The 20,253-nt window shown below is 38.1% G+C and overlaps 1 protein-coding gene across 3 annotated transcripts in view; it reads left to right on the forward strand.

The window, feature by feature from the left end:
- KNTC1 (kinetochore associated 1) overlaps window positions 1-20,253 on the forward strand; it is a 74,510-nt gene that overhangs the window by 1,240 nt on the left and 53,017 nt on the right. The window contains exons 2-19 of one of the 3 annotated variants that reach the window (XM_058691361.1): window positions 397-567; window positions 4,530-4,650; window positions 6,377-6,492; window positions 6,845-6,923; window positions 7,514-7,591; window positions 8,859-8,893; window positions 10,117-10,227; window positions 10,989-11,082; window positions 11,692-11,744; window positions 11,951-12,066; window positions 12,394-12,445; window positions 13,393-13,491; window positions 14,975-15,018; window positions 15,119-15,184; window positions 15,283-15,358; window positions 18,818-18,943; window positions 19,034-19,123; window positions 19,721-19,774. In XM_058691361.1, the coding sequence (XP_058547344.1) occupies window positions 439-567; window positions 4,530-4,650; window positions 6,377-6,492; window positions 6,845-6,923; window positions 7,514-7,591; window positions 8,859-8,893; window positions 10,117-10,227; window positions 10,989-11,082; window positions 11,692-11,744; window positions 11,951-12,066; window positions 12,394-12,445; window positions 13,393-13,491; window positions 14,975-15,018; window positions 15,119-15,184; window positions 15,283-15,358; window positions 18,818-18,943; window positions 19,034-19,123; window positions 19,721-19,774 (1,539 nt within the window). In that variant the 5' untranslated portion in view covers window positions 397-438. Of the gene's footprint in view, window positions 1-396; window positions 568-4,529; window positions 4,651-6,376; window positions 6,493-6,844; window positions 6,924-7,513; window positions 7,592-8,858; window positions 8,894-10,116; window positions 10,228-10,988; window positions 11,083-11,691; window positions 11,745-11,950; window positions 12,067-12,129; window positions 12,167-12,393; window positions 12,446-13,392; window positions 13,492-14,974; window positions 15,019-15,118; window positions 15,185-15,282; window positions 15,359-18,817; window positions 18,944-19,033; window positions 19,124-19,720; window positions 19,775-20,253 lie in introns of those variants that run through there. The other 2 variants (XM_058691362.1, XM_058691363.1) reach the window with 2 other exon arrangements.

Raw genomic sequence — 20,253 nt, forward strand, 5'->3', positions numbered from 1 at the left:
GGATATCCCAGATAGTCTGACTTCAGAGCTTCCACTGTTCATTGCTATCCTGCTTACAGGTTTATTTCAAATGAAAACTTGTTATAATTTCGAGCTAGGCACACAAAATACTGGAAGCTCTCGGATACATTGCTGAGATCAGATTTATGTTCCTAAACCAATACATTGTTCTCTAATGATAATCATAGCTGTAGTTCCATTTATATTATTGGTCCAAAGTATCTAGTGAGTTTTCAGTGGATTTATATATATATGTATATGTATACATACGTGTGCATCTATATTTATGGGGACATATATATCTATATGTCCTTTTTGTTAAAACTTTTTGTTTCCCAAGGAACTGTGTTCTATGCAACAATATAATTTGTTCTCTTATTTTACATACTGTCACAGGGAAAGTAGTGGTTCCTGACTCAGGAAGACAATCTCAGAAACATGTGGAATGATATTGAGTTGCTGACAAGTGATGATACAGGAAGCGGGTACCTAAGTGTTGGCTCAAGAAAAGAACATGGAACCGCTTTATATCAAGTTGATTTGCTAGCGAAGATCTCCTCTGAAAAGGTAATGATTATGATGCTATTTTCACTCAAAACGTTTTTGCTGAATACTTAGTAAGCCTAGTAGCCACATGGTAAATGTTCTGTAAATGCTGACAGCACTTTCTCGAGGAATCAAGTTTCAGTCTCACGTTACTGGAAATTTCCATCTGAATTCTCCCACTACTGTCTTAAGTTCACTATTTCCAAAACTGAACATTTCATAGCTCTTCTTGACGTTTGGACATACAGAATGTATATAAATTATGTGATATAAAAAGTACCCACCGCCAGCTCAGGAAATAAAACATTACCAGTAGAGTTGAAGCCCCTGAGGTCTCTTCCTTTTCCCATGCTCTCCCATACTCCACCCGTGAGTTAAGCACACTGCTGAGGTTACATTTATCCTTTTCATGCATTTCTTTCTACGTTTCATTTTCTTCATTTATTTATTTAAAATTTTTTAAGTTTATTTTTATTTTTGAGACAGAGAGAACGAGTGTGCGCATGCAAGTGAGGGAGGGGGAAAGAGAGAGGGAGAGAGAATCGCAACCAGGCTGCGCACTGACACTGTATAACTTGGTGGCAGGGTTCAAACCCATGAACCGCGAGATCGTGACCTGAGCCGAAGTCAGACACGTAACCCACTGAGCCACCCAGGCGCCCCAAGAAAGAAGGTTTAAATGAAATGAAGAAGAGACAAATTATTAGAAAGAAGAGTTGCATTTTTTAGGGCTTGAAAGGCAGGACCTCTTTCTGGGGACCTTACTCATAAACGGAAAAACTTCCTAACTCATTCTGTAAGTCCAGCATTACCCTAATATCCAAATTAGGCAAAGATATTATAAGAAAAGAAAACTGCAATATTTCTCTTGAATAGAAAGGCAAAAATCCTCAACAAAATATTACCAAATTGAATTCAACAATATATAAAAAAAAGTTATATACTGTGACCAAATAGGATTTCTCCCAGGTATGCAAGGTTGCTTAGACATTCAAAAATCAATTAATGTTTAGGTGATGGTTGTAGTAATTACCACCTTATTTTGGTAATCATTTCGTAATATGTATCTATATTAAATCATCACATTGTACACCTTAACCTTACACAATGTTAGATATAAATTGTATCTCAGTAAAGCTGGAAAAATCGGTGTAATGCTTCACATCAACAAACTATTCTTTGATAAAGAATATCTATAAAAAACTTACAGCTAACATCATACTTAGTGGTAAGAAACTAGAAACTTACCCAGTAAGATCAGACCAAGGCAAGGTATTCCTCTCACTACTTTCCAACATCATATTAGAGATGTCAGCTACTTCAATAAGACAAGAAAGAGAAAGAAGAGGCATACAGGAAGAAAGAAAGAAAGCTGTCTTTGTTTACACATGACTTGATTGTCTATGTAGAAAATCTGAAAAAACTCCTGAAACTAAAAAGCAATTATAGGGGTGCCTGGGTGGCTCAGTCGGTTAGTTAAGCATCCAACTTCGGCTCAGGTGATGATATCACGGTTCGTGGGTTTGTGGGTTCCAGCCCTGTGTCAGGCTCTGTGCTGACAGCTCAGAGCCTGGAGCCTACTTCAGATTCTGTGTCTCCCTCTCTCTCTGCCCCTTCCCTGTGCATGCACTCTCTCTCTCTCTCTCTCTCTCTCAAAAATAAACATTAAAAAATAAATGAACAAAATAAAAATCTGTTATAGCAAGCTCGCAGGATATAAGGTTAATATGCAAAAGTCAGCTGCTTTCCTATATACCGGCAATAAACAAGAAGAATTTGAAATTAAAAACAATCCAAACTAATCTTTGTGAGCTTGGATCAGGCAAAACTTTGTTAGATATGATGTTATAGGGCGCCTGGGTGGCTCAGTTGGTTGAACATCCGACTTCAGCTCAGGTCTTGATTTCACAGTTTGTGAGTTCCGGCCCCATGTCAGGCTCTGCGCTAACAGCTCAGAGCCTGGAGCCTGCTTCAGATTCTGTGTTTCCCTCTCACTGTGCCCCTTCCCCACTCATGGCACAAGCTCTCTCTCTTTCTCTCTCTCAAAAAATACATAAACCTTAAAAAAACAAAGCAATCACGGGATATCGCTGCACACCTATCAGAATGGCCAGTATCGACAACACTGACAACACCCAATGCTGACAAGGATGTGGAACACCAGGAACTCTCATTCCATGCTGGTGGAAATGCAAAATGGTACAGCCCACTTTGGAAAACTTTGGGGCAGTTTCTTACAAAATGAAATTATTCTCATACCATACAATCCAGCAGTTGGACCCCATGGTATTTACCCAGAGGAGTTGAAACTAGTATCTATACAAAACCTGCACGTGGATGTTTATAGCAGCATTATTTAAAATTGGCAAAACTTGGAATCAACCAAGATATCCTTCAGTAGGTGAATAAAGTGGTACATCCAGACAATGATTTCTTATTCAGCCCTGAAAGAAATGAGCTATAAAGCCACAGAAAGGAGGAAACTTAAGTATCTATTACTAAGTGAATGAAGTCAACCAAAGTGACATACTGTGTGATTCCAGTGATAGACATTTTGGAAAAGGTAAAACTGGACACAGTGATAAGATCAGTAGTTACCAGAGGTTAGAGGTTGAGGGGAGGAGGGATGAACAGGCACAGCACAGGATATTTAGGGCACTGAAAATGTGTAGTATGATAATGGTGGATATATGTCATTACACGTTTGTTTTGACCCACAGAATGTACAATAGGAAGAGTGGATTATAACATAAACTATGGACTCTGGGTGATGATGTGTCAATATAGGTTTTTCAGTTGTAACTAATGTACCAAATGGTGGGAGATGCTGATAATGGAGGAAGCTGTGCATATGTGGAGGCTGGGGATTTTTGGGAATTCTCTGTACCTTCCCTCAATTGCCCTGTGAACCTAAAACTACCCTTAAAAAATAAAGTCCTAAAAAAAAAGAAGAGGAGGAAGAAGAGCTATCCAAGCAGAGAGAATTGTATGGGTACATCTCAGGAAGGTATTGCACGGTTCCTTCTTTGCAGTGCTTTGGGGTAACTTCTTGCTATCAGAAGAAGCAAGTTAAAAGTATTAAGAAGCATCAGCATGTGGTGGCATTTTCAAGAATTTCACCTGGAAAAGGTGACTGTTGAAACAGGCCCAAAATGAACTGATGGGATTAAAACCCAGCCAGGGAAGATTAAGAACAGTTAACACTGATTGAGCGGATATTACATGCAGGGCTATCTTCTGAGCCTTTACGCAAATTCAGTCATTTAATGCTCATACAGGCCAGTGTTGTAGGTACTGGAGAGCACAGAGGGGTCAGTTGAAGCATTTGCCCAAGATTACTCAGCAAGTGATTGAGCACTGTCAACCACTGAGCTGTCCAACTGCTTCCAGAAACGTTTGTGTGCAGAGCTCCAAGTACCAGAAGCTGAAGACCAGAGACTCCTATTTGGCTTGCAGAGTAATTTTTAAAATGTTGACTTGGCTGTCAATATTTAAAACTCAGAACATTTTGCACAAGGATCCAGTTTTCTGGCGTGGCCATACCAGAGTTGCATTTCCTCGGGGCTTTAATCTGACTGGTTCTGCTCTCTTTATTGTTATCTGTGGGGGTGTGAGCCCTCCTGTTTTCATCCTTCGAGCTGTCATATCCCAGACACTGAGACCTTGTGCCAGTCATGGCTTGTTTATTTTCATGCCTGCCGACTCCTTCAGGCGCAAGATCCATCCTTAGGAAACAAAGACTTGCTCATGAGAATCCCTTGCCCTTTCTTAGCAATCTTGGACTGTTTCCCTATTTTGGACTCTGAATGGATTGATATACCATAGAAAGAAAAGCTTGACTAATTAGATATATGGACTAAAAAAAAGAAAAAAGTCTTTTCAAATTTTAAATGTAGGTGCTTGGGACTATGATGATACTCTTGGTAAGCATTGTTAAACTGTATAAAAACATTTTATTTTAGTCATGCTTTTCCCTCCCACAGGCCTCGTTAAATCCAAAGATACAAGCATGTAGCCTAAGTAACGGATTTATTATTGTAGTGGATCAATCAGTGATCCTGCTTGACAGTGTTTGTAGATTGCTTCAACTGCATCTTATATTTGGTAAGTCTAATGTAATGAAATAAAATAAATTGGAAGTCAGATATAGCTTTCTGCCAATTTCTACTGCATTGCCTTTTCTTTACTTCATTATTTCTAAGACTTGAAATTGGACTATTTCAAGAAATTAATCTTGAATGTCTTTTTGTACAAAGAGTACTAGATGCAAGGGATCCTGAGATTAGCCCCTTCCTCAGTAAATCTAAAGGGTACATGTGAAACAAAAATTGACTTTACTTGCCTGGTTTTTAAAACTAGAATTACTGTAGAAACCAGTTGAGCTCATTTGTGTTCACATTCCTGAATCTTGTACATAATTTCAATATCAAAACAGGTATTTGAATAGTTTTAGAATATGTATAGCTGTGTAAAAAGTTTTTAAATTACTTATAAATTCTTCGTTGAGTTGAAGGACTTAAAGTATATGCAAATGTGGACGTAAGAATAAGGGACAAGTCAGTGAGTGTGCTGAAATATAGGTGAAAACATTGTGAATGCTTTTTCTGAAATTGTGAGTGGTGGTTGTTGAAGTGTTTGTTTAAGAACTTAGACAACAGAAAAAGTCAGGAGGTATGCATGTGAGAAGCCAATCCTGATCGTAGTATGGAGGCAAGGAACTCCTATTTTGTGGAATCTTAATGTATCTACCCTGAATGATCCACAAGATTGACAGTTTCATCATGGAGTAGCGGGCTGTGTTAACATGTAATACACTTGAAGAAAGTGTTTATGTCTCATCTTATCCACAAGGGCTATCCTGAGGACTCCAGTCAGTGCTGCAACATGCATGGCTCTTCCAAACTATCTTTTCTTGCTCTACTTTTTCTTGTTTCCAGAAAATTTAACCACCTTCTTACATATCATGTAATTTATTATGCTCTAATTGTTTACCATGTATTTCTGCCTTGGGATTTGAGCTCCATGAAGGTGGGACTCTTTTGTTACTATTCTTAGATACATGCAAAAGACCTAGGCCATTGCTTAGCATGCAGTAAGTGCTCAGTAAATATTTGTTCACTGAATACAAGAGTAACATTCTTTAAAAAAATTTTTTTAGTTTATTTATCTGAGAAAGTGAGAATGTACAAGCAGGGGAGGGGCAGAGAAAGAGAGAGGAGACAGAGAGAATCCCAAGCAAGCTCTGCACTGCCAGTGCGGAGCCCAATGCAGGGCTCAGACTCACAAACTGTGAGATCATGACCTGAGCCGAAGTCAAACACTTAACCAACTGAGCCACCCAGGTGCCCCACATTATTTTATTTTATTTTATTTTATTTTATTTTATTTTATTTTATTTTATTTTATTCTTTTTTAAATAATTTATTGTCAAGTTAGCTTACATACAGATACAGTGTATACAGTGTAGTCTTGTCTTCAGTAATAGATTCCTGTGATTCATCTCTTACATAGAATACCCAGTGCTCATCCCAGCAAGTGCCCTCCTCAATGCCCATGCCCCATTTTCACTGCCTCCTCACCCTCAACCCCTCCCCCCCCACATTCTTTTTTAATCACCACCTTTTGGAAGTATTTAAGAGAAACTTGAATAGTTGGCTTTTAATGACAAAATTTGCAAATTTCTTGTATTGATTGAAAATAAACATTTTCGAAGGAAGCTTATAACTTTTTGTTTTTTAGTGCAAAAAGATGGTTTTATTAAAGCAAGAGGACAGGACCTGTGGGCAGAAAGAGTTGTGGGAAGCTTGTAACTTTGACTTGAAATTTTCAGATACCGAAGTGGATGTAGTTGGCCTGTGTCAAGAAGGAAAGTTTCTTTTCGTTGGGGAGAGAAGCGGCAACTTACATCTTATTCACGTAACATCGAAGCAAACATTACTCACTAATGTAAGACCCTGTTAATGTTTTTCTTTTTGTTAACCTAAATTTGAAATTATCTCTTAGACAACGAAAACTAATAAACCGTTGCTTAATTTGTGCTTTAAATGGAAAAAATAATGTTCTTTACATGAAATTTTAAGAATCATACCTCAGAAACATGAAGTAAATGCAAAATTTAAAAATTAAGATTTGAAGATAGTATGCTTGTCCAAAATAGTTTTCCACTTCAAAATTAAAATGTTTGGAACATAGGCAGAATTATTGCTAATAATAATTGATAACCCTGGCTTTAGAGAATATAACCCTTAATTATGTTTTCTGAGTTTAATCTTATCATTTGAAATGAATTTGCAATTAGGCTTTTATTCAGAAAGCTAATGATGAAAATCAGCGTACTTACCGGAATCTTGTTATTGAGAAAGACGGTTCAAGTGAAGGTAAGTTTTTTGAATATTTTTTAATGCTCTCTAATATCCAATCAAAAAATCAACTTTATAGTTAATAAATTACATGACTCTATTTTAATGCTTTTTATACAATGTTAAATTTTCTAGTGATTCAAGTAATATTATTGTAAGAAATAAGTTTTTTATTTTAGTCCTTTTCAGAGGTTTAAATGTTCTTCTCCTAAATATAATATTCTAAACTCATTTTTACCATTTTGAGAATTCTATAGATTACCAAGGAGAATTATATGCTTTTAAAATGTTTTTGTAGGTTTTAGCATATTTATCATATTTTTATTTCAACAAATGTTAACTATACTTAATTTATTTCAATATATCTAAGATTCTTTTTTCTTTTTTTTGGCAAATGAACTTTGATTTATAAAGTTGCAAGGAAGTTAACATTGTTTTTGCAAATAACAGTTCTTTGTAAATAAGCTTTATCTGTATCATTAGTATATTATTTGATGATTAGAATTTAAATGAGCAAATTGGCATATTTTTAAGCTAGGTCCAAACACTGGCTTAAATTTCATATCCACACACCTTTTAGAGAAACTGGTTTGATTTTCCTTCAATAGGTACCTATTATATGCTGCTGCTTACAAACAATGGATTTTTTTGTATTACAAACCTTCAGCTTGCAAAAATTCAACAAGGTAAGTAATGGATTTTTCTTGTTATTGATTTGCAGCAATATTTCTTATTAGTTTTGGGGTAAAATTTTAAATATTTTCTTTAAGAACATTATTTTAGGGGGCACCTGGATGGCTCCATTGGTTAAGTGTCCAACTCTTGATTTCAGTTCAGGTCATGATCTCACAGTTCATGAGTTCAAGGCCTGTATCAGGCTCTGTGCTAAGGATTCTCTCTCTGCCTCTCTCCCCTGTCTCTCTCTCACAAAATAAATAAATATTTTTTTAAAAAAGAGAGAGAGTGCCTGGGTGGCTCAGTCGGTTAAGTGTCTGACTTCAGCACAGGTCCTGATCTCACATTTTGTGAGTTTGAGCCCCAGATTGGGCTCTCTGCTGTCAGTGTGGAGCCTGCTTTGGATCCTCTGTCTCCCTCTCTCTGCCCCTCCCCTGCTCTCTCTCTCAAAAATAAATAAACATTAAAAAAAAGAGAGTATTATTTTAGTTTCATTAGATTCTATGATACTGCATATATATTTTTTTAAGTATTCATATTATGTTTCTCCCGTATGAGGGATGCAACAGAATCTGAGGAAATGTATTTTGTTTATAGCCTTTAAGGGGTTTATGGCTTAGCTGGGGAGACAAGACACACACTAGCCTAATAATAAATGCTCTTCGATGGAAAGAATGAACCTGGAAACTGAAGTGACTATATAAACATGTTAACAATAACAGACAATAATTCATAGTATGTGCTAAGTGAATGGATGGACCATACATTCCTGTGAGCTGGGAAAGGTTAAGGAATTAGTTCAGAGCATGTGTTCAGCAAGTTCCTTAAATAGTCTGTATTCCAAGAATATACAAGGTCCTGGGGATACTACAAGACATAGTTCTTCATAGTGTAATAAAGAAGCCAGGCAAGTAAAAGAGCTCTTCCAAAATGGTGTGCAAAGTGATGAAGACTTTACGGGTAGGACTTCAGAGCTTGGATAGAAGAGTTGGAGCAGGAAGAAGACCCTCTTAGAAGGGAGAAACATGATAAGGGAAGGTATGGAGAAGCATTCCAGGGACAAAAAGGCAGCCTGGCTGGTGTCCTGACTATGACATGTTGTCACAGTTTATATCAGTGGTCAAAGGCAAAACTGAAAAGTCAACATTTCTTTATTAGTTTCTGACCTGTGTTCTTCTCACTAGATTGTATGTAATTTTGACTTAACACACAAGGGTGACTTGTGTGTATTTCGTAGGTTAATACTATAAATTTAGTCTGCTTTCTCCTTTCATACAGCAATTGAGAATGTAGACTTCAACACAGCAAAAAAGGTAAGAAAACAAAACCACATTGTCTTGTTGATTCTTATATTTAATATAAGTTTGGGGAGAGTGTTTCTGGATATTGTCTAGTGGCTAATGTTTTAGGAATCAGTGTGATAAAACATTTTAATAACATTTCCATTTTAAAACGCATTTATAGGAGCACCTGGCTGGCTCCTTTGATGGGATATGCAACTCTTGGTCTCGGGGTTGTGAGTTCAAGCCCCATGGTGGCTATAGAGATTACTTAAAAATAAAATCTTAGGGGTGCCAGAGTGGCTCAGCTGGTTAAGCGTCCGACTTCAGCTCAGGTCACGATCTCGCAGTTTGTGGGTTCGAGCCCCACGTCAGGCTCTGCGCTGACGGCTCGGAGCCTGGAGCCTGCTTCCGATTCTGCGTCTCCCTCTCTCTCTGCCCCTCCCCCGTTCATGCTCTCTCTCTGTCTCAAAAATAAATAAGTGTTGGGGCGCCTGGGTGGCGCAGTCGGTTAAGCGTCCAACTTCAGCTCAGGTCACGATCTCGCGGTCCGTGAGTTCGAGCCCCGCGTCAGGCTCTGCGCTGACGGCTCGGAGCCTGGAGCCTGCTTCCGATTCTGCGTCTCCTTCTCTTTCTGCTCCTCTTCCACTTGCTCTGTGTCTCTCAAAAATACCAACGTTTAAAAAAAATTTTTTTAATAAAATCTTAAAAAAATATCTTGGGCCCACTGGGTAGCTCAGTCAGTTGAGCATCCAGGTCTTGATTTCGGCTCAGGTATTCCCAAGGTCATGAGATCCCTGTGTTGGGCTCCATGCTAAGCATGGAGCCCGCTTGAGAATCTCCCTCTCCCTCTCTCTCTGCACCCCCAACTTGTGTGCTCTCTCTCTCTCAAAATAAAAAAATAAAAACAAAGCCTTTCAAAAAAAAAAAGATATCTATTTAAAAAAAACTGGAGCTCCTGGGTGGCTCAGTTGGTTGGACATCTGACTCTTGATTTCGGCTGGGTTCGAGCCCTGTGTCATGCTCTGCGCTGACAGTGCAGAGCTTGATTGAGATTCTCTTTGTCTCTCTCTGCCCCTTCCCTGCTTGCACTGTCTCTCATTCCATCTTTCAAAATAAATAAACTTAGAAAATAAAACAAACAAAAAAAGTAAAAATGCGTTCATAACAGATGGATTTAATTCATTTTTATCTTTCCAAGGAATTTCGACGGTGGAGCATATATATAACGTTCTTATTTTTTTTTAATTTTGCAGTTACAAGGACAAATCAAGTCCAGTTTTATTTCTACTGAAAATTACCATACTCTTGGTTGTCTCAATCTTGTGGCTGGAGATTTAGCCAGTGAAATTCCTGTGATAATTGGGGTAATTCTTTCTATAAAATTTTAGTTTTTTGCTTCAGAAGTGTTTCTTCATTAACATAGTTTTGGTTAAATTACAAATTAATTTGTAATATATTAACAGAAGCAGGAAATTATAAAATTAACTCAGTAAGTATACCTAAGTTTCTCTGTTGGAAAATATTGCATCTTTATTGTCACTAGTTTCTTCCTGAAATTTAGCATTTCTTTCAATTATGAGTCTAGATAAAAACAACAACAAAAATCTAATTATATTCAAGAAGTAGGCAAAAATTCAACATAATTATAGCATTTACAACGTTTTTACCTACCAAATTTGTATTTCATATTAAGAAGCAGGCACATTTGTCTATTCTGTGTATCTGGTTCAATATTTCATTAGGGTTTCAAATGATTTAATATTTATAAATTTTTTTTAAAAAGTTGTGGTTACTTTAATGAAAATACTTAATCAGAAACTATATCTCATGCTACTGGAGGAGGTCTTGAAGTTTACCCCATGTCTTTGGAGTGAGTTGCCTGAATATGCCCACTCCTTATTAAATATTCACGTGATAACAGTGAACAGCAAACTTTGCTGTTCTTGCCATCCTGTTCTGTTGAAAGCAATCTAAGAGGGGAACTGGAAGATAAAAAGCTAGTTGGGCTTGAGTACATAAGTATATTCTGAAATATGTAATGTGTACAACTTGGGTGTTTCTGCTTTGAGGAGAATTCAGATCTAAGAACGAAATTTGCAGTTGATGTGCTATTTTACCTCTGTAGGGAACTGGTAATTGCGCATTCTCAAAATGGGAACCAGACTCTTCCAAGAAAGGAATGACAGTTAAGAATGTTCTTGATGCAGAGATTATTAAAGGTAAAATAAGTTCATGAAGCTACTTGGGGTCAACACTAGCAAGTTTTAATTTTCAGGTCAATATCATCCTGAGTCTGGCAAACAGGACATTTTACCTTACTGCTCTTTGAAACACGCCAGGTTAGTTAGATAATTGTCCATGTATGCTTGACATGTTGCAGTTTTTACTCTTCATTTTAGGAGATTTTACATTTTAGTGGTCATCTAAAAATACATAGAGGCAGGAGCACCTGGGTGGCTCAGTCAGTTAAGCATCTCACTCCTGGTTTCAGCTTAGGTCACGATCCCGTGGTTTCATGACTTCAAGCCTGGCGTCAGGTTCTGGGCTGGAAGCCCAGAGCCTGCTTGGGATTCTTACTCTCCCTCTTTCTCTGCCCCTCCCCACTCATGGTATTTCCATCTCTCTCAAAATAAAGTTAAAATATACATATGTATACACGTAGACAGACATATATATATATATATATATAAATAAAGAGGTGAATGTGAGAATGCAAACTTTAGTTGTAGTAGGTCTGCCTTTCCATAAACATGATAGTTTATTATTTAAATGTGGCTATCTGTAATACAGAAATGTAGTTCTTACACACCTTGCTTTCTCTTTTGTAGGTGCAAAGAAGTTCCAGTTGATAGACAATCTACTTTTTGTTCTTGATACTGATGTATGTTTCTGATATTTCTCCTTCAATGTTTTCACTTGGTATTATGTGATATTTGTCATACTTAACAAAGATGAGGACTTTAAGTGGGGTGGATTACTGTCCGGTGTGCTATGCTTTATTTCAGTACATAAATCAAAAAGATCCTACAATGTAAGATCCTGAAATATCATTTAGAAGATGTATCCGTGAAATGTCTCCTTTTGCAGAATGTGCTGAGCTTGTGGGATATTTACACTCTGACTCCCATATGGAACTGGCCCTCTCTTCACATTGAAGAGTTTCTTCTTACCACAGAAGCAGAGTCTCCTTCATCAGTCACGTGGTACATTATGACGCTAGTAGTGTTTCCTTTCTTTTAGAATCAGGCTTCTTGATCATTGATTATGTATTACATTCTAACTAACTCTGGACAGACTGACAGGGTAAGGATCATTCCATTGCTGGCCAGATTCATTGAGAACAAATAGGTAGTTCAAACCTCCAAGTGGTTGTGTTAGAGTGTTAATCTGGGCTATAAATGTGAAGAAACCAGGTTCAGTGTCTTTTGTGGGAATCAATTTTAACCTTTAAGAATACCCCTTTGACTTAGCTTCTATGTAGCAATTGGCAAAGCTTATTTTATTCACTGAAACCTTCTTTTCTCTCTTAGGCAAGGGATTACAAATCTCAAATTAGTAGCTCTGACAACTACTGCTGATAAGGTACTGGAAGATTTTATTTCACATTTGTCCATATTATGTGTTAGAAATAGCATTAACTAATATGAAAGTAGTTAAGTAGTGCCCACTTGACAAATCAGAAATAATCCTGCAGAGTTCTTTTTTCCTCATAAAAAAATGGGTATGTCTCAGCTCCCCAATAAAAAAAAATTTTTTTAATCTTTATTTATTTTTGAGAGAGAGAGAGAGAGAGAGAGAGACAGTGTGAGCAGGGGAGGAACAGAGAGAGACACACACACAGAATCCGAAGCAGGCTCCAGGCTCTAGGCTCTGAGCGTGAGCACAAAGCCCAATGCGGGGCTCGAACTCAGGAACCCTGAGATCATGACCTGAGCCGAAGTTGGATGTTGAACTGACTGAGCCATCCAGGCACCCCTCAGCTCCCTATTTTAAATGGAGCATTGCAGGATTAAAAATATCTACAAGGGGGTGCTTTGGTGGCTCAGTCAGTTAAGTGTCCAACTCTTGATTTCAGCTCAGGTCATGATTTCACAGTTTGTGAGTTTGAGCCCCATGTCGGGCTCTACACTGACAGTGTGGAGCCTGCTTGGGATTCTCTCTCTCCCTCTCTCTCCCACTCCCCTGCTCACTCTTTCTCAAAAATAAATAAACTTTAAAAATATATATCCACAAGAAAATGTTTGTTAGAGTGACTCAGACAGTTCTGGTACTGAGGAATTCCATGCATCCTAAATACAAATTGTAGAATGAACACCAGATGCACGGTTTTTTATTCAACAGATTTGAAAGGTGGAATAGAGCATAATTTTATATGTAACATTTAAATAATACAGCAATGGTCTTTGTTATAAAATTGTTTTTGCATTTAGTTTTGTACTGTTTTAATCTAGCCACTTGATATGAAGTGCTGTCTTATCCTTGTAGGTTTATATGACCTACTAAATTAATTGCTCTTCTCTTTTTCTTAGATGAAAAATCTCGTGGTTTATTCATTACCTATGATGGAAATACTGTATTCTTTGGAAGTATCTAGCGTTTCATCTCTGGTCCAGTCAGGAATTAGCACAGTAAGTGGATGTGTATTTTATACTTTATAATAAAAAAAAATTAAGAATAAGCTAAGGGGTGCCTGGCTGACTGAGAAGAGCATTCGACCCTTGATCTTCGGGTCGTAAGTTTGAGCTCCACACTGGGTGTAGAGATACTTAAATAAATAAAAACTTAAAACAAACTAAGCATGAGTGGAACTGGTGTAATACCTGAATAGAGCTCAGGTTTATAACTATATTTGTTGTTACCAGAGGTTCTCAAATATACTTGACAAAACCAAGTCTTCATATAAGAAAAAGAAAAGCACATTAATCAAATGAAACCTGAACCATCTGCTTATTCAGTTTTCTTGTGTCTCCACAGGAAATATGAATGATAAGCAATTTGGGCAGAGGGTCATTGCTTTTACTGATTTATCTTTTAATTTTAATCTTTCAAAAAACATTTTACTACATTTGTTTTGTGTCTTCACATACAGATGCACACATATGCACACACACAGACACACTATATTTTTCCAAACTATTTGGAATTTACTTGCAGACATCATGGCCTGTTAACCCCTAAATGCGTCAGCAGGTCTCTCCTGAGAATAAGGGCATTTTTCCATAATACCAGTATTAAATTTAACATTAATACAATACTGTTCCGAAATACACCATCCAGATCCAAATTTTACCAATTGTGCCAATCACTTTAAAGCTGTTTTTTTGTTTTGTTTTATTTTTGTTTTTTTCCTTAGTCCAGGATCTAATCAAGCATCATATATGGAATTTTGTTGTCATGGTCACATGGTCTACTATAATGTGCTAAATAGTTCCTTAGTCTTTTTTTTCAAGACATTGACATTTCCAAATCCTAGCCTGTTGTGTTGTACAGTGTCCCTCTATTTGGATTTGTCTGGTTATTGCATCATAATTAGACACATGCTGAGCTTTCTTGGCAAGGATACCACATAGGTTATACTGTATTCAGCTGTGTCATGTTAAGGGGCTTATGTCCATTTGTCCTATTACTGATGATGATAAATGTGATTACTTGGTTAAGGCAGTTTTGCCAGATTTCTCCACTGTAGAGGTGCTTTTTCTCCTTTGTAATTGCTAAGTAAATTCTCTGGTATTATTTTGAAACTATGGAATATCCTTTTTTCCCCAACAGTTTTTCACAGTGAGTTTAGAATCCATTGATGAATAATTCTCACCTAAACCAGTTGTTACCTTAGTAACCAAAATGAATTATTTTTTTAAATTTTTTTTCAAAGTTTATTTATTTAGAGAGATACAGGGATAGCGTGAGTGGGAGAGGGGTAGAGAGAGAATCCCAATCAGGACCTGCGCTGTCATCACAGAGCCCCCTGTGGGGCCTGAACCCATGAAACCCTGAGATCATAACCTGAGCTGATACCAAGAGTCAGACGCTTAACTGACTGAGCCACCCAGGTGCCCCTAAAATAAATTATTTCTATGTTTCAGTTTTAAACTTTTTTTTTTATTGTTGTAGGATACCATATACCTTTTGGAAGGAATTTGCAAAAATGATTCAAAGTAGGTCATTTTGTTTTATTGAATAAGTCGTTAAATAGCAGCTAAGTTACAATTTACTTATTAATACTATTAATTCATTCACCCTGAAAACTTTTTTCAGACTATCTGAAGATTCAGTCTCTGTTGTAGTACTCAGGTGTCTTACAGAAGCTTTACCAGAAAACAGGTAAGTTCTCATATTCTTTTAAGCCTTACCCCTTAATGATAACCGTAAATTCCCTGATTAATAAAGATTTCACTGAAATTTGTTTTTCACTTCATCAGATTGAGTCGGTTACTTCACAAACACAGATTTGCTGAAGCCGAGAGCTTTGCTATTCAGTTTGGACTAGATGTTGAGGTAATCATGAATTCATTTGTTCATCAAATGAGCATTTCTTCATGTAGTAGAGACTGGGGAGACAGACATGTAAGGCGTAATTGCTATTTAGTATGATCAGTCCTATGATTAAGATATGACCGAAGTAGACTAGGAATTCAAAGGAGAGATGGAAATATACTGGGGCAGAAAGACTTCACAGAGATCATTTTATGTCAGATCTTGACGATGTTCCCGATAGTCCAGGGGAAGGTAGGGAATTCTAGGTGTAAGGACAGCGTAAGTAAAGTGAGGGAGGCGTACAGGGCTTCCAGGACCTCCCAGTAATTAGGTAAGAGTAGAATGTAGGTTATATGCACCATGCAGTAAGAGGAACTGGTAATGGAGAACTAGGTGATCAGAGCATGGGGAGCCTTGTGTGTGTTGCAGAGGATTTAGGTTGTGTTCTGCAGGTGATAGGGAGCTAATACAAGTGTCCTGATTAGATTGTCACTGTGTAAAGCTGGAGAATTGCTTGGAAAGGGGCAGACTAGAGGTGTGAAGACCAGTTGGGAGACTGAACAGCTTTCTGTGGGAGCCCGAACTAGTGCAGTGAGGTGGAGATGTACAAGAGGGAGGTCTGACATGAGAGGCACAGGGGAGGTGGAATCAGTGGGACTAGTGATCAAACATAGGGAGGGACAGATGTAGGGATTGGACTGGCGGGACGCTTGGCTTAGCATACTTGTGGGATGGGGACGGCCCTCCCTAAAATGAGAAGTATGTGTGGAAAAGCAGGTAGTGGTAAAAGATGAAGGATCTGCTTTATAAAAACTGGAAACGAGGGGCGCCTGGGTGGCGCAGTCGGTGAAGCGTCCGACTTCAGCCAGGTCACGATCTCGCGGTCCGTGAGTTCGAGCCCCGCGTCGGGCTCTGGGCTGACGGCTCGGAGCCTGGAGCCTGTTTCCGATTCTGTGTCTCCCTCTCTCTCTGCCCCTCCCCCGTTCATGCTCTGTCTCTCTCTGTCCCAAAAATAAATAAAAAATGTTGAAAAAAAAATTAAAAAAAAAAAAAAAACTGGAAACGAGTCTTTATGGTAGGAGGTTGGAGAGTGATCTTAGCTGAATCTAGAGGTAGGTAACACCAGGGGATGCCTCAGACCACTTGGGAAGAATGTGTAGGGTAGAGAGATCTCATGTCAGGATGAGATCCAGGGGTACCAGCATGTGGGAAGTTGAGGAAGAAGGGCTGTATACATATTTGGGAAGAAATAAAGGAAGAAAACCACAAGAATGTATGATTATAGATAGAAGTCAAGGAAAGAGAAACTTTAGAGTCTAGTGCAAAGTGATCCACAGTTTCAAATACTGCAGATAAGATCAAGTATCAAGGGGCGGGCTCCTGGGTGGTTCAGTCGATTAAGTGTCCAACTTCGGCTCAGGTTGTTGAACTACTGACTCGATTTCAGGTCAGGTCGTGATCTTAGGGTCGTGGGATCAAACCTGTGTTGGGCTCCATGCTTACAATTCTCTTTCTCTCTCTGTCTCTGTCTTTCCCCCTCTACTCCTCTCCCCTCCTTGCACTCTCTCTCTCTCAAAAAATAACAAATAAGTAAACATAAAAATAAAAGATGACCACACAATTATGTTGCATGTCTAGTTTTCTAAGTTTGTCAAAGGTTCTTTAGCAGCTAGAAATAGCATGAGTTAGAAATACCCAAAACTTCAGGTTCCTTTTTTTTTTTTTTTTTTAATTTTTTTTTCCAACGTTTTTTATTTATTTTTGGGACAGAGAGAGACAGAGCATGAACGGGGGAGGGGCAGAGAGAGAGGGAGACACAGAATCGGAAACAGGCTCCAGGCTCCGAGCCATCAGCCCAGAGCCCGACGCGGGGCTCGAACTCACGGACCGCGAGATCGTGACCTGGCTGAAGTCGGACGCTTAACCGACTGCGCCACCCAGGCACCCCAGGTTCCTTTTTTATAAACCAAATACCAACTTTGATTCTCTGATTCCGAAAACTAAAAATGATAAGAAAACATAGTTTCTCTACTTCTGTTTCTCCTCCCTGAAAAACTTTCGCTGATTTTTTATTCTGTTCACTTTTTAATTTTACTGTTATTTGTATTTATTTTATTTTTTTAATGTTTTATTTATTTTTGAGAGAGAGAGGCAGAAAATGAGCAGGGGTGGGACAGAGAGACAGGGAGACACAGAATCTGAAGAAGGCTCCAGGCTCTGAGCTGTCAGCACAGAGCCCGATGCGTGGCTCGAACTCGTGAACCGCGAGATCATGACCTGAACTGAAGCTGGACGCTCAACTGACTGAGCCACCCAGACACCCCAAATTTTATTATTATTTTTAAAGTAATCTCTATGTCCAATGTGGGTCTTGAACTCACAACCCCAAGACTGAGTCACAGGCTCTACTGACTGAGCCAGCCAGGCACCCCCATTCGCTTTTTTAAAAAATAGTTATTGCAAAATCTTCAGATGTTCAAAAAGGTAATATAACACTCACATACTCATCACCCTACTTAAAAAAAAAAAAAAAAAGATATTACCAATATAGCTTAAGACCTCTTTCTCTTCTTCCCAAATACATCATTCTCCTTACCCCAACCAGAAGTATCCATTATTCTGATTTTGGTGCTTAATACTCCATTAATTTCTCTATCTCTTTGGTCATATAACTTTCTAAACAACTCACAAAATGGTTTTGCATGCTTTAAAATGTTACATTTTTAAAACAGAGGGGCGCCCTCCACCCTCTTAGGAAATATTAAGTCTTTACTACAATCAGGTTTTTCCTACATTACTCCCCGGGACTTCTCAAGACATGTCCATGACCTACCTAATCAACATATCCAACAGACATCTTCTAGTTTTTCTTGGTTTTTTGGTTTTTTTGTTTTGTTTCGTTTTTTTGGGGGAGAGAGAGGAGAAGGATAGAGGGAGAGAGAATCCCAGGCAGGCTCCATGCTCAGTGCAGAGGCTGATACTCAGGGCTTGATCCCACAGCCCTGGGATCATGACCTGAATGGAAATCTAGAGTCAGTTGCTCAACCGACTGAGCCACCCAGACGCCCCTGTATCGTCCTCTTTTAGAAACCAGCTCCATCCCTTTGGAACTGTGTAACTTCAGGTGCATTCCTTACCCTTCCTGGAGTGTCAGTTTTCTTGACTGTATAATGGGAATATTAATATTCACCCTATAGAGTTAGGGTGAGATATAAATGTTTGCTCAGGTTTTTATGAGAATTAAATGAGATAATTCACATAAGGCTACTCGTGGCCTTAGTTAAGGACTCAGTGGTCTCCATAACTCTTAGTAATCTGGATTACCTTTTGGTCATCTAAGTGTTAGCTTCTTTACTGTTTACTCCTGGGCCATATGAGACTTAACCCTTTTCAATAACAGTCTATTGCCTGCAGTCTAGAAAGTCATCCACAGGCATTATTTTGCTCCAAGTTGCTTAATGTAGCATTTCTAAATTACAGCTTGTATACAAGGTGAAATCCAATGATATATTAGAGAGACTAGCCTTGAGTTCGGCGGACACCAGCGAGCAGACTAAATGGCAAAAACTCGTAGATGAAGCTAAGGAAAATCTACATAAAATCCAGGTGTGTTTCCCCTGTCATGTATGAGAGTATTCGGATTGATGGACTGAATAACATTTGGTTGCCTCATTATGTCTGGTATTTCTGAACCAGGACGATGAATTTGTGGTGAATTACTGCTTGGAGGCTCAGTGGATAACCTATGAAACCACCCAGGAAATGCTAAATTATGCAAAAACAAGGGTAAGTTTTTATAACATTTGTACCTGATAGTTTGTCTTGTGCAAGATAAACCGTCTCCAAAAAAAAGATTTGTGTCTCTGTCATAGACCTGTTTTTTTTGTTTTTTGTTTTTTGTTTTTGTTTATTTAATGTTTATTTATTTTTGAGAGAGAGAGCCTGAGCAGGGGCAGAGAGAGAGACACAGAATCCCACGGAGGCTCCATGTTGTCAGCACAGAGCCCGATGTGGGGCTCGAACTCACAGACCTTGAGATCATGACCTGAGTCGAAGTCAGACACTCAACCAACTGAGCCACCCAGGCGCCCCATCATAGACCTGTTTTTAAAGTGCATTTTTACGCTGTAGTTTCCCCTCTGAACTTTGATCACCACTGCTAGTTTTATTCCTTAAAATTAAGGTGTAACACATGGGCAAAATGTTATGAGTTGTTTTCATAAAATGCATTATTTTTTAAAATATGTCATTTCTTTATTGTTCACGGTTCATCTCAGAGTTCAGTGCAATTTGATAATTTGTTTCCTTTCACAGAAAATCCATCTTTCATGAAAAAACTAATATAGCAGATACTCTAACTGTGTTTCTTATTGTTCATCTTAGCTTTTGAAAAAAGAAGATAAAACTGTTCCTGTCTATTCTGATGGCTTAAAAGAGGTAATTACATTGGACTTAATTTGAGGGCAAATATGTACCTTTACAATATGTTTTTCAGTTCAAGATAGACCTATATTTTTTCAAGAGTGTTATTTTGACTCTTGTTTTCTTACTGAAAAATGGGAATAACAGTACTTACAGGGTTACTTGGGAATCAGATGAATTAATTTATATAAATCATTTTGTGTAGTGCCTGGCACCTGTTAAGCACACAAATAAATGTAAACTGTGACGGTGATTATCAGAGTACAAAAGTATAATCCAGCTGGATTTTACCATAAGGCATTTATAAACCACTGGGAAAACTAATTAATTTTGAAGGGCACCTATAGTCAGTGTGCAAATGCCTTCTCTTTTGCAGTTTTATTGCATTTAATGTGATTGGAAGTGTTTCCATTAGTCCACGTTGTTTTTGTTTTGTGTTACATAAATGCAGTCCTATTTATGGGAATTGACCAATAATATGGGATGAAATGGGC

The sequence above is a fragment of the Neofelis nebulosa genome, chromosome 11, assembly GCF_028018385.1.
Source record: "Neofelis nebulosa isolate mNeoNeb1 chromosome 11, mNeoNeb1.pri, whole genome shotgun sequence".
NCBI lineage: Eukaryota > Metazoa > Chordata > Mammalia > Carnivora > Felidae > Neofelis > Neofelis nebulosa.